Here is a 14,712-nt window from a genome sequence, read left to right on the forward strand (position 1 = left end):
TTTAGAACTAAATAATTTTGCATACACTTTATTTGATGGTTAATATTTAAATATATACCAGGTCTCTCAGTGAAAGATTCTACGTTTTATTATTTTATGATGTTATGTCCCTTTTTTGGTAAAAACTGTTACAATGGCATCACATACCAAGTGAATCAAACGATGACTGATTTGTAGAAATATTGAAAGGATCTTTTTGGCTGTACAGGAAAGTTCATAAGTATGTGCATATATATATATATATATATATATATATATATATATATATATATCTAGGAGGCAGAAGTACACATATGTGTAAACACATACACATATATGTATATATGTGTATATTCATGTATACTCCTCCTTGCTAACTTGCAGCTGTCCAAAGAATACATTGAATTACAGTCAGTTGAATTATTTCAGTACCCTGTAATGAAAGAGAAGAATTTGGGTTTAAAGTCAAGATGAACAGTGCATGTGTGGCATCACAGGCCAGACTGATGCCTCTACAGAAGGAAAAAACAACAACCCTTTGTTTTTAGTAGCCAGATAAAACATTAACATAATGACATTAAAATTGTTCTTTAAAGCGACTTTTGAACATTGTCTGACAGCTTCCTTGTAGCACTGATGAGATCTCACTGTGGACCTGAAGCTTTGTCTACTAAACTGATGACATCGCTCATTCTTCAGACAGGTCCTAACAAATTAATTTGCAAAAATAAGCAAATAATTAAAAAAACCACATCCCCAAAGAATTGAAAATGGTTTTTTGGATCTCTGAGCAATCATGTTAACAAATGTTGCTTTACCACAAGAATTTGACACTCAATATTTAGGTCCTATTTAGGGTTGCTGCCTAGGTATCATTGTTCAGGTGCCACTTTTACTCAGGGTGGTGGCAGGCTGGCACTACCACATCAATTTTCCTGTCTGTTTTGAGAAATTAATGGGTTGAATTAATGGAATTCTGTTGCTCAGACAGTCACCAAAAACACCCCATGCACAAATCAATCAATGAATAAATGGTGCAGGTATTGCTAAAACTCAAAAAAGACCAATCCCCCAAACGAAACAAAAACCAGACCAGGAAGATAATTTTTGCAACGTTAGCCTGCTTTGTTCATGGCTAACAACAGTAATGATGGATAGCTGACTCCTCAGAGGTTTTAACTTCCTGAAGCATAATGTAACTCAGTGTACAAACAGTAAACTAAAAAGCATTCTCAACAGCTCCGCTCTGGTCCTCTGTCCAGGTTAGCACAGCCATGTTAGACAGAAAATCCCAGGGCCACTGCCAGGGCTCATCTCACATCTTAGGAAGGGGAGACCAAGATCTCTTGATGTTTTTTACAACATATCTGCCACGAGTTGTTTGGAAACGGTGGAGACTTGGAAAATAGTGGAACTGAGGCAACAGTAAGAGGCTCTCTGGGTCATGGTATAAAGTACATGGCTAAGCAATATCACACATTTCTAAGCTGCTAAAGAGAAATCATCCACACTTGGTACCAGGCCCTGTAAATCCTGGCAGTGGCCCTGGCAGAAGATGTAAATACGTTATAATGAAAGCACACGAGGGAAGAACAGAGGTCTGTGTCTAAGCAGCCTATCATGCCATGTGCAGCTATGGAATAGCATACCGATCCCAAGTATCTTTCCCAGTTTTGCAAATTAAGGCCACTTGTTCATTTTGGAACCTGAATATCAACAGAAGAAAAGAAATAATGTTTCTGTCACAGAGCTGAAACAGTTCACGGCCACATCTATATTTGCTAGAATCTTTTCAAATATGTTATTTATTCTAAAATTCAAATCCTCTTAAAAAGACATTTTCATGGTACTGGTATGATTTTATGAGTGCCAGAACTGGAATCCAAGCTCTTTTGAAGTCAGCTGCAGATTCAGTTTACAGGAGCCAGAGCTCTGCCCAATGTGCAAACCACAACACAAGCTCAAAAGACACAACCCTGCACCAAGGCATGGTTACCCAGCTCCTGCAGGCTCTGACCTCACTGTCCACACAGATCCTTGCAGAATGGTACTGACTCTGTCCTGTTCCCTGAAGTTAAGGAGAAGGGACTGCAAGAATCAAATGCCATCCAACTGACCATGCATATTTAAATGTATTTAATCCTAGCACATACACTGGAGCTTCAACAAATAACAAGGGAGCACTTGAGACACTTCATATGTTATAGATGCTTCTCACATAAGAATATAATGCAGGGTACAGAAATTCAGAATAGCTTTTAAGAGAATAAATTATTCCATTTTAAAGCAATGTGTTCCAAGATTTCCACTTATAATATGCTGAGCTTCGTCCAACAAAACATTTAGGCATGTACTTAACTTTTTTAACATATATGGTCCTGTAGAAGCTGCAAATATTAATTACTTAAAATTTGTAGCACATTTTTGTTTTCCTGCATAAGTGAAGAATTTTAAAATAAATTGCAGCAGAGATCTGGGTGTTTTGCTCTAGCAACACTTGTTTTTACAGGCTACACCCAGAAAAAGAACCAAACATACATATTAGTAGACCTTTACATGTAGCACTTAAATTTTCCCACAGGTGCATTTCCCTACTAGTGTTTCTGCTCAGTCCCCCAGCATTAAAGATGTGCTTGAAAACTCCTTGTTTTCAAAAGTCCTTTGCTTTTTTGTATTGTTAAGTCTGTGCAAATTCCACTCCCTTGTTAGGAACCATTTTAACATAATAGTTTTTACAAAAATTATATTGGCATCTTTTCTGACCTGAGTATTTATAGTATGTATTAGCTTTACACGCACTAGAACATCACACTTGTGATTACACAATAAATTAATTGGACTTTGCCAGAAACATTTTCAGAGGTCCAAAAGGTGTGATGAGAACAGATAAGCTTTTCCTGAACTGTGTATTCCTAGTGGAAGAGTTTGTTATACATGTGGAATTATGCAGAAATTGTACAAGACAAAATTAAACTGAAAGGGATTTTTTAAAAAATTGTTATTATGACTCTTTCACACATGTTCTTACAAAATGCTGTGGCAGTTTTAATAATAAAAATCCTGACACTCAAAATATTCTATTCAGTTACACAGTAATTTTCATGTTCCTTCAGCGTAACAGTTAAAATTAGGTATTATACATTTTCCTGTTTTCTTTTTCTAAGTGTGGTACAGCTCGATTTTGGTAGTTTCTCTCACTGTTTGGTTCATAAAATACTGCTTTTCCCTCTGCCAAGGGTTTGATCATGAATGCCTTTTAGTTGTAGCTACGCAGGTTGAAGAGATATTAGTGACACAACTATTTTTCTGCCTGAATAGTGACACAACTATTTTACTGCTTAAATTATAAATGACATAGAAAAATGGACCAAATAAATCTGAAGCAAAGACTTACCCAACTAAAAAGCTGGGTAAAGCATCTTTGTTCCATATTCCAGGTCACATGGCAAATGTGCAAGAAATGGACCCATTTGGATAGTGTGCCGTCAGAAACATGAGTACAAGTGCATGATTTCTGATGGCTTTGTGAAGGATGGGATATTACAACATGGAGAATATATTGAACTTCTTGTTTCTTATTCAACACATGCAAAACTTTAGGTGAAGTCCTGACTTTGCTGTACATGCAGTGTGACTTTCAACCCCCAACTTCAGTGGAGCCAGGATTCCACTGAAGAAAGCCTCGAGGCTGAAAGCTTATGATGCACAGATGAGTGCTCTGTCTTTACCGTGTGTTTCACGCACAGGCCACCATCCTCCATCCTGAAACCTATGATTGCTCTGCTTCCCTGTCCTCTATTACCAAGGATGTGAGTATGAAAAAAATGCCCCCAGCTCTCATTGTTTATCCAATGCTGGCTGCACTCATTGCTTCTACACCTGAGTACATAATCCTCCTTGACACTGTGATCTGCACAGCAGCTGGGACTCAGGGCTGTGAACAGCTTTGCATGTGATTAAGGGCAAGCAGGTGACAGCTACCCTGCAGTGGCCAATATTTTTACTGCCAGAAAACGTTGAGTTGGAATGGGGAACAAACAGGAACTTTTAAGCAATGAAAAAACAACCTTTCTATTTCTTTCCTGCTACCAGGACTGCTCAGCCTGCTTTCCACACATCCTTAAGACATACATGGAGAGTAGATTAGTTCATCCCCATCTGCACCCCACAGATGAACTAGCCTGGAGAGCAAAGGTTTTGACAAAGAGACCTTTTAAATTTCTGCATAATCAGGAGCCAATCCAGATTTTAGACGTGTTTTAACAAATACTGCTAATAAGTCATTAGTTAGTCACTGAGTTTCACAAATATTTGATAATTCTTTCAATCTGTGTAGCAGAGGGTTACAGCATACATCTGGGTGACAACTTTAGGCTTCAGATATGCAAGTACACTATTTGAATTCTCTAAAATTATTTCTACTTATAATAGGTTTCATTTTGATTTTCTTTCCCAACATATGGATGAATCTATGCTACACAAAATCCATATTAAATAAAATTTTTCCTGCGTCAGTCATGTTGAGAACCTTGACATTTAATAAAATAATCCTTTCACTGAAATGGAAGCAGTGATCATCTGGACGACCATGTTTTGTTTGTTTTTACAAACAAAAAGCCCCCAAAGATTGCACAGTAAGGAACACAGCCAGCTCTAATCCTGTCAAGCTTAGCACCTCTTGTACATATCCTTATCAGTGCTGTCAGCTCATGCTTTTATTGCAAGTCTCATTATGTGCTGGGTTCAAGACTTGAACTCTGAAGCCATGTGCAAATACCAGAAATTCTTCAATTTTAAAAAATTAAATTTCTGATCTTCATAGTTGCAAAAATGATTATTATGACTCAGATGAATCACAGTAACATCGGAAAGATTATGCTTTCATACCTCGTGTTCTTTGTGTTCTTATAACTGGGAGAGTTGACATGTGAGCTTTGTGCTGCAGTCATACTTTGAGTTTTTATGAGTCTGCTCTTTTATATATATATATATATATATATATATATTTTATCTTGAGTGAATCAAAGAATTACAGTGCTATAGGAGCAATCTTTGACACTTAATGATGACCTTCCCAGCTTCAGAGCAACTGATTAACATCAGAATTCACGTTCAGGCTACTATAGGAGACACTTTGTAGCCTCAAAATGATAAACCTTAGATGCTTCTGTTGTTTCTGTCATCTTTTCTCTCCGAGGCTTTTGAACTGAGTCCACTGGAACATTATTAATTGGAGTTAAACAACTACTGTGAAGTAGGAAGCCACCCTTTATTAAAAAGCAACAACTATAAGAAAGCTCTAACCCTCTCCCCTCCAAAACCCCACAAAAAGCCTTGGACAGCATAGCAGCTCTTCCCTGTGAGCAGGTCCCAGGTGAAAATGAGTCTTTTGTAGATGGGTGGTGAACACAGAGGTCACCATGCTAAAAAAAACCCACAAATTTACTTAAAACCCAAGTAGTTGAAAGAGGGCCATTTTATGGGAAACTCTCTTTTGTGCTTGCATGGAAATAAGTATAGCAAGTGACTGTGATTAACTGTGAATTGCAGCAATCTTAGCGTGAAAGAGGATGAAAACAGGAAAAAAATGATCTCCACAATCTATCTGATAGATCAGGTGTTTTACCATCAGAGCCTGCTCAAGGTCTGTGGGCAGAACACACAGCTGTGGAAATGAGAGCACAAAGGAGGCCAAGCTCAGCCCTCCTGCCGGGGAACGGGAGAGCTGGGCAGTCCTGCTGCTCCTGGGAGTGCATCCCCTCTCTGGCAGCTCCAGCAGCTGCCCACGAACACCAGCCCAGGCCGGGCCAGCAGCAGGGCCAGCAGCTGAGCCAGCCCGACTCCCCAGGGCTCCTGCACAGCCACACCTGCCAGCAGCTGGCTGAACACTGCAGCTACACCCAGAACCAGCTGCTTCCCTTCAACTCTGCCATCATGGTCCCTCTTTAAAAACAATTTAAAACAATGCTTCCACGTGTCTTTTATGTACAAGAGCTGTATTTCTAGAACTTAACATGGTTGTCCTGGAAACACTGCAGATAGGTGTTGTAATTAACTTCTAAAACTACTTAATACTTTTGTTGCCAATGACCCATGTAAAGAAACACATCTGAATGAGAAAATCATATCCAAATGGAATTTCAATGCAAATGAGCTGTTGCATTAAGAAAAGTGTGCTAAATAGCTAATTGCTTTAAATAGATGTTTGTCTGGAAACAGTGAATAGTGTATTCATTTGAAAAGGATGCAAAATTACTGGAATTTCTTTCTATGTATAAATACATATGAATATTTTATAATACTTTCATGCACGTGACACAATCTGCATGCTGTTCAGTATGTCTTGCTAGAATAAGGGTGCTAGGTAATTCTGCATTTTGTTTTATGAGACTGAAACACAGGAGGACTGTGCATTTTTATGGGAATTTTAAGTATGATGTCTGACCAGTTGGTTCAAGGTGGAGCTCAAATTCAACTTAATTGCAACAGGAAGCCTAAACAGTTGCCTAAGGAGAAAGGCAGACAATGCAAACAACAAGCAATGACCATTCCCAGCAAACATTCAAAAAAAAAAGGCTCTTCACTCAAATACTGGTTTTTTTCAAGGCTACAAACACAACCTATCATTGGACTCCAGTTCTGCAACTCCTTTATGACAGTGTTAATACTGATGACCATTCTGCAGGTTGCAGTCTGAACCAAAGCTCCTTCCATGCATGGAAGTGCATCCCTCTGGAATGACAATGGTCCCATCACTGAAGTCCCACACACAACTCTGCTTATAATCCAAACTTCCCCACATTGATAAAACTAGGGATTGGCATTGCAAACTCACTTTTTGAACTTGTTTATTATCCCACTTTCATTTTTCTTGATGTCATGCACCATCTTTTGAAGCTTCCTGTAAGATAATAAACAAAGCCAGCATTAATTTACCAAGTGGTTCAACATTAATATAAATTAAGAAAAATATGCTCAGTATATCTTCAATAAGTAGTTTCATTGTTAAATCATTTGTGCATGAAGTTTTCCATCCTTTTAAGGAGCTTTTTAGCATTATTTGTGTTATCCTTCTAAATACAATTAAATATGGTATAAACAATCAATTTAAGAGTAAGTGCATCAGGAAAAATCCTTGCCTAAATTAATAGTTTTGAATATTTAAATGCTGACATTTTATCTAGAACTGACTTCAAAACTCTGCAAGGTTATAATGGTGATGCCCTGATTTCTAGCCATACATGGGACACTTAAATATAATGAGAATAATGGACAAATAATTCACAAGCACATCTTTACCTCCTGCTGAAAACTCAAACTGGTATTTTACAGCAAAATGACACAGTGTTACATGTTAATTTAAAGAAATGAATTACTTATAGTTGTGAGAAACAGGTGTACAGCAAAATGATCCAAAGTTTCCAACAACAATGTACTACACCTATAGAAGCAGCTTGGATTATTGTCTAAACTAACCAGATACATTAAATGTGAGGTGAAAAGCTCAGAAGAACTTCTGCTTTTCTGTTGTATTTGCTGGGGTTTTTTTCTTAACAGATTCAGCTTCTGGTTCTGCTTGAAACATCAGAAATAGCCATCATCTGCAGTTTGCTGTTTCTGTGCTGTGCCCCAGCTGGCACCTGGCAGTGTCTATAAATGAAAAGTAATGAGGAATGAAAAGAATGAGAGGAAATCTAAATGGTTTAGTTCTAGTTTGGGCAGAATGCTTGTAAGCGTTTGTGTTTCTTTCAAAAAGGCTTGCCAGACTTCAATTAGGGATGGATGTCAGCATCAGTTACATTTCCTTTGTTGTTTGTCAGAAATAGAACTCATCCGCAAAAATCTAATTGTAGATTTCTATCTGAATATTGCTTGTTGCTCTTTACTGACACTAATATTTTTACATTAGCAAAACTATTACTTTATTTTAAAAAAAGGTGTGCTTTTTTCGTTTTACTGGTTTTATTCTATATTGTCATTTATTTGCTAAAAAATCCTTCACACACACATGCAAATAAGACCAAACACAAATCTGGTAAGCACCTGAATTAGTTTGCTTTTCATTTGATCACATTTAGGTGAATTGATTAGAGCATCATGGATAGTCCATGAGCCTTGAGTAAGGCTACAGTTTAAAAGACCATTTTATTACATATTTCTATTTTAAAAGATGCATTTAAATTAGGAAATCACATGCACTGGTGCTATTATATTTTTTCCAAGCACATGGACTGAAATGAAAACATTCCCATTTTTTGCACAGTCAAATTTCTTAAAAATCTGTGCCTCTTATTCCTTATTCTATTCTAAATGCCTCTAAATGGAGGCATTTAGATTTCTAATTCCAACTTTGATAAACTTAAGAGTACCTAATATGCATTAGTGTGAATTTTTTCAGCTGTTACATAGCTCTTGTAGGAGCTGTTAAAATCCTTGTTTGTTGCCCCTGGAGAATTCAACTTGTCTGAAGCCTGTGAGAGTAAGCAGATAACCAGTGCACTAAGTGGGAAGTGTAGGAAGCCATCGAGCACAGCTGATCTCCTGTTCAAGTGGAATCCCCTTCCACCATAGAGCTGAATGAGCTGCAAAAACCAGTCTGTCCAGTCAGCTGGAAGCTGACATTTCTTGAAGTGCCAGGCCATATACAAGGCAACAACTGAAAAGTTTTAGGAAGAGCTGTCTGCCTGATTTGTGATCTTGGAGAGACAGAAGAAAAGAAGAGAGGCAGATTGAAAAGTCTACGGCAAGAGGGGTCTCCAAATCTTCAAGCACCCAATCCCAGGCCCAAAGGCCATTCCAGAGTGATGAGGAAAGTGAAGCCCAGAAGGACGTTTATACACATACACGGATGTAGACTGAATCTACATATCTGACTAGTACTAAAATACCTGTTGTATGGCTCTCAAACACTTGAGATTGCACTGCAAGAAAAGGGGTTTGTTGCGAGAGGGCCTCACCAGAGCAGCACCCAGGCAGGGCCATGGCCCAGTGCAGGCCGCCCTCGTGCCAGGTACAGAGCTACAACCTCCTCCTTCACAACACCTGAGTCAGGACCTGTCACCAGCTAATGTTTATTCTCTAGTGCTCTTTTGGGATGAGCAGATACTAGAAACACTCAAGGACCTCCTGACTACGGCTAGTACTGTAAATAAAAATAATGAGTAATGCTTGTCTTACTTGGCATTGCATATAATTAAAGATAATCAAGAGGTAAAACTTAAAGTTGCTTCTTTAACTACAAGCTCCAACTCTTCATTAAACCTGCTTGGGATCTTTTTATGCAAAATCAGGTTTGCAGATAAAAGTGCACTCTGTTGCAGTCTGTGTCACTGCTAATCTTTGAAAACACATTTCAGCAATAGATATTTTGAGATCCATTTTAGTTGTAATTTGCACAGACTGGATGGGACGCTTTGATCAGGATCTCATAGCACACAATAGATTTTCAAAGTTCTGCAGATAGCAAGTTTGGACGTCTTGGCTCTAAGTGCTAATAAAAGTTTTAGGTTTCTTACAAGTACATTAGAAATTCTTACATGTTGGAAGGAATAAAAGAAAAAAGACAGAAACCTAAACCAAAACCCTTTTTAGCCCTATTGTTGCTATTTTTGTAGCTAAAAACTCCAGTAATTCAGAATTATCAGATCAAATGACAAAGGGGTCAGTAGCTGTGATAAGTACTTGAAGGAAGGTGCAAAGTTTTCCATTATAAATACCATACATCCTGAAAGAAGGATTTGTTGTGTGCTTGCTGCACTCAAGGACTGTCAGAGCTGCCTCAAGATAAAACAAAATGAAACAAACCCACCCTCTCTTTGATCTGGTCACAGCTCAGCTTATGAGGAATATGTGATGATGAAGTGAGGATGATGGGTGGACCTGGCCTGAGACACATCCCCACCTTCAAACATCACCTGGAAGCCTTTGGCTCTTTTGCATGCACACTATCCTACACAAGCTTTCCAATGGTAAAATACGTTTTAAAGAGAAAAATGAAGAAGAATAAAGTGTGTAACAAGTTTGCAACTCAGATGTGAGATGAAGTACAGAGGCCCTAGACTTGAGAAAGAGAAGTCTGTCTTGCTTTCAGACAGATTTGTGTAACATGGAATTCTCCCACCATTTAGACTAGTTTTTGAGAAACTGTATAATATGGGTATTATAAATCTGTAATTGCTTTACAAGCAATATTGATTCATTCAACATTAAGGGACCTGCATGTTTCTTCTCCTTCTCCTCACATCAGTTAGGTCGTTAACTGATGAAGCTGAACTGGTTTTAAAATAGTAAAAATAATTTAAAAAATAAACACACAGTAAAATAGACAATTTGCACGCCAATTGCATGTTCTTGTACCTTTTTGGGTATATCTGTTTCTCACTGACAGGACAGCCTGTAGTTCCGTGCCTAGAAAGTCCCATTTTCTGAAGATTAATTTGTCCATTCACTTTAAGTAAGACTGTGGGTAGGTGTAGCAGCACTCACTTTTGGCTTAAGAAAGGCAGATCACATTAAAACAAAAAAGTGTTTTTCAGAGTTTTTGTTTGTTTGGGGTTGTTTTTCAGGCAAATTTAAATACTTGGCATTAGAAAACTAGCATGGTATTTAGTAAGTGCAAATTTAGACTTAAAACAAAAAGTCTCCAAAAATACCCACTTGCCTCAGCTATAAGAACCACAAAACAGAAAGCAATGAAATTTGGAAAATAAAAGCTAAGTTATTAGAAGATACAAACCAAAACTCAAAGACCAGAAATCTAAAAATTATAACAGCTACTTCTGTTAATTAAAAAAACCCCCACATTAGAATTTGAAACTGAAGAAAGAACAGTGTGTCCAGATCCCTCCTTTATGGCTTCTCACAGCACAATTATCCCAGCACAATTATCCCCAGCTGGTTTTGTTTTGTGTTTCTGTTATCCTTCAGTTTTATAAATAGCTATGCAGGTGACCAAACCAAGAAAGAAAGTTATTGTTTCTGGACAAAGGGAAGACTCCTGCTTCTTTTTGGGGGGAGAAACTGCTTACTTAGAAGGGGATTTGTAAAACTGCCACTTGAGATTTTGAAAAGCATTAAGCTCTTATGTTGAAATATCTTCTCAAACTGAATTAACAAACCAGAAAAGGACCACCTTTCCTATGCCAGGCTTCCATGGAAGCAATGCTCCTGCCAAGGTCTTTGTGGAAGAACATGGATTTTGGTGAACAGGGTGTGTTCCTAAGATGTATTTTCCTATTACTTGTCACTTTTGTGCCTCAAAGACAATGCAATTAAATGTTATGAAACAACTCTACCTCCTTCGTCTTCAGTTCTAATTCCTCAGCAGAAAGCAAAAAGAAATACGAAATAAAGAAAGCATCTAATTCCTTACTAGACCTCCTTCAGGTGCTTCAGATCTCTACATGTGCACACCCTTACATCCTATTCTACCTGGAACAGACAGAGTGGGAGTCCTTTGCAAGGAAATGCCAGGTTGAATCAGCCACCTGGGTCACAGTTGTTGTTTTCAATGGCTGAGATATGTGTAAAATGCATAAAAACGTGTAAGAGAGAGAGATGAATCCTTGAGGTGCAGTCAGATAAACCACTTCAGCAGCTACTGGTCTAGGATACAGTCTCAGAGCCCCTCATCCACTCTGGGGTTTTATCCACCCCCTGCAATGGCTTTCTTGGTGGGAGAAGAGGAAGTTTGGAACTGGAGGTGGTAACCTGTGGCACCGAACCATCCATTCAAGGCACCGAGCCTTTGATCTTTATCTGTAAAGCTATCTCAAAGCTGACAAGAAAAGTTCAAAGAGGTTTGCTTATTGGGAGAAGTCAATTACAGCTACCTATCTGAGAGGAAGAAGAAACAAGGAATTGTTCTCCCTCACGTTTGGGAGATGCACAAGGGGAAATGACAATAGTTTATATTCATTTTGACAAGTGTGTTGATTTCTTAAAGTCTCGGAAACATCCTGTTCTGCTCACTTTTGTGGCATCCACTGTTTTGCCTAAAGGCAAACCCCACAGTTAGAGCAGGTGTGTGTTTACATGGTACACACAGAGGCACAGAAAGGCTAAATACTGATTGTATTTTTCATCTTCATTTGTCCTCTACATAATCTTTACAAAAAAGCTGTCAGTCCTCCTTGTACTGGTTAAGTACTAATATTCACTGAGCTAATAAAAAAATGTAGCACGCAAAGGAATAATACATTCTTGACAGAAATCATGCTTAACATGAAAGTAAAAAGTGTAAGTACTTTGAGGCGATTGGGAGTTCTGCATATTGAAAGAACCCATTCTAGGTTTCCAATGCTAAGCATTTGAATTTGCCTGGAAACAAACAAACAAGCAAGCAAGCAAGCAAACAAACAAAACTTCCAAGTTTTGGACATCTCTTCCCTCTTATGCAGATTGCTCTTCCCTTTATCCCAACTGAATAACAGTGACACTGTAGGGAATACAGAAAATGAGGTAGTACAATATGTAAGTGAATATTACATGTCACTCCTTGGCATAAAAAGATAAGCTATGTTTCCTGTTCTGTAACTGACCTGCTCTGTTTTGAGCTATTTTTTGGTTTGCTGATGTTTTTTGCACCAGCTCTCTGGACGTAAGTTAATGTTTTAAAACACAAAACAAAAAAAACCAACCCCCACACAGAAGCCACATTCACAAGACTTACTCCACTTTTCCTGAAGGTTTTCAAGCAGCAGGAGGAAGTTCAAGCCATTAGGCTACTCTAAAATGCAGTTCCAGTTAAAACTGAGTGCTGTACCTCCCTGAAGGATTAGTACCCTACAGCCTGGTCACTGAAGGAGAACAAGGACAGAAATGTACAAGACTTAAGTGCTTTTATAGTTCAACAAGAAGAAGCAGAAAGACATTGTAGGGAAATGAATAAAGACAGGATCTGGTACGGACCCAGAATATTCCCACTAACAAACACTGCTGTGCTTGGGCTGAAAGTGTTCTTGCTCAAGCTACAGAAGCATTATACCCATCATAGATGTGGGGTGGCACTGACAAAGACCTAACGGAGGCTGCTCATGGATCAGTTTTGTTTGTTTTGTTCTGAAGTTTGTTCAACTCTGGAGAAATTCCCTGGCTGGTCCCTATGTCACTTTAATGGAGCCCACGTGGGCTGCCACTGAAAGGGGAAATTCCACTCCTCTCTGCCCTCGGTGCTTCCCCAACTATGATGAATCATGGGAATTCCAGCTGGGAAACTAACTTCTTTTTTCTTCTGCCAGTTTAGATATGAGCAGGATCAGAGCCAGCTCTGTCACATGGTCACTGAACCCTGGTGCCACTGAGAGGGCAGAGAGGGGCAGGGTGAGCAGGGGCCTTGGGAGGGTGGAAGAAAGGGACCTGCTCTTTTGGCAGCTGCTCAGACTTACACCAAATTCAACTGGCCATGTGGCTACAGCTCCAGTAGCACTTGGCTGCCTCTGTGCATCCTGCAGAGATGCCCACAGCATCCATATTTTAAGACAGGAAGGAAATATTAAGACACATAGTTTAGCCTCTTCTAATAATAGCTTACTTCACCTGGTTTCCCCTTGAATTAAGCTTGAAAAACATATACTCATGTTTTTCATATTACTGCCTCATAATACTTATGAGTACATTATGTAGTCATTATAACTTAGATTTCACATTTACATATAAAATACCTTATTTCAATTATTTCTAAAGCATTTACTATGTAGTAATTTATGTTGAGGTCATAAACTTGCAGCATTGCACATCTGCCTTTGCTTACGTCTGGAAAATAAACTTGTTCAAAATGTATATACTAACCAATTAGCATAAAGATGTTAATAGAATTTTCAAGCTTCTGTTACTCTTCAGTAATTTATTACAGCTGGCAAAACCAGACATATCTACATTGCATCCTCTTACAGTTCACCAAAAATCTAAGATGATACCCTAAAGCCAAATGGGAAAGTACTGTCCCTTTCAGCCACTGTTTTCCATCAATTTTTCAATTCTCTTGTCTGCTGAGCATATAAACTAATATGGTTTTCCAGTGGGGCTTTTTCGTAATGATTTATGATTGCCATATTTGCCTTCCAAAAGCAAAGCATCTATCACATTTTAATGTCCTGTGCAGTACATAGATTTTGAATGATTCTGTAAAACACGAAACTGTTTGTTCTGGAATCAACATATCACTGAGTACCTGCAATATCAAATTATGATTTAATACCTAGCTCTCTACACAGCTGTGTGGGGCACATTTATAAACTAATGGTAAAAAAAAAGAGTTTTGACACGTTTGCTAGAATGATGTTTTTTTCCCCATGGGCATGAAAATTAATTTATTGGGTTCTTTACTTGGCTTTTAATAACTTATTATTTTACTAAAAAACAAAAAAAACGACCCTATGTCATTAGATCAAATCTAAATTTTTCGCTTCTGCTGAGTAACTGACAGTTGCAGGCCAAGGATGGGGTCGCTTGCCATTGCTATGGTTGACAAATGCTCCTACTCTGGACAGTTAGTTTAGCAGGCTTTCAGTGTCACTATAAGGCCTTATTTTATTTGGAACATATTTTATTTGCCAATGACTTAATAATTTTGCCAGCACAAGAAGAATGCAGCTATAGGTACTACCTAAGCATGGCTGATCTTGTGAACACATTACAACCTTACACTGCTGTCTACCTGCAGAGGCCAAAGCAGGGCATCTCTTGATAGTTTCAATATTATACTGCATCCTTCTGTCCACATTACCATATTTC

The 14,712-nt window shown here is 38.3% G+C and overlaps 1 protein-coding gene across 12 annotated transcripts in view; it reads right to left on the minus strand.

Annotated features, from left to right (window-relative positions):
* Positions 1–14,712, minus strand: part of BLNK (B cell linker) — a 90,620-nt gene that overhangs the window by 23,560 nt on the left and 52,348 nt on the right. For 8 of the 12 annotated variants that reach the window (XM_074545017.1, XM_074545020.1, XM_074545019.1 and 5 more), the window contains 2 exons: positions 6,815–6,880; positions 1,629–1,685 (listed from right to left, as the gene is read on the minus strand). In XM_074545017.1, the coding sequence (XP_074401118.1) occupies positions 1,629–1,685; positions 6,815–6,880 (123 nt within the window). Of the gene's footprint in view, positions 1–1,628; positions 1,686–6,814; positions 6,881–14,712 lie in introns of those variants that run through there. The other 4 variants (XM_074545018.1, XM_074545024.1, XM_074545028.1 and 1 more) reach the window with 2 other exon arrangements.

This window comes from Zonotrichia albicollis, chromosome 7 (assembly GCF_047830755.1).
Source record: "Zonotrichia albicollis isolate bZonAlb1 chromosome 7, bZonAlb1.hap1, whole genome shotgun sequence".
Lineage (NCBI taxonomy): Eukaryota > Metazoa > Chordata > Aves > Passeriformes > Passerellidae > Zonotrichia > Zonotrichia albicollis.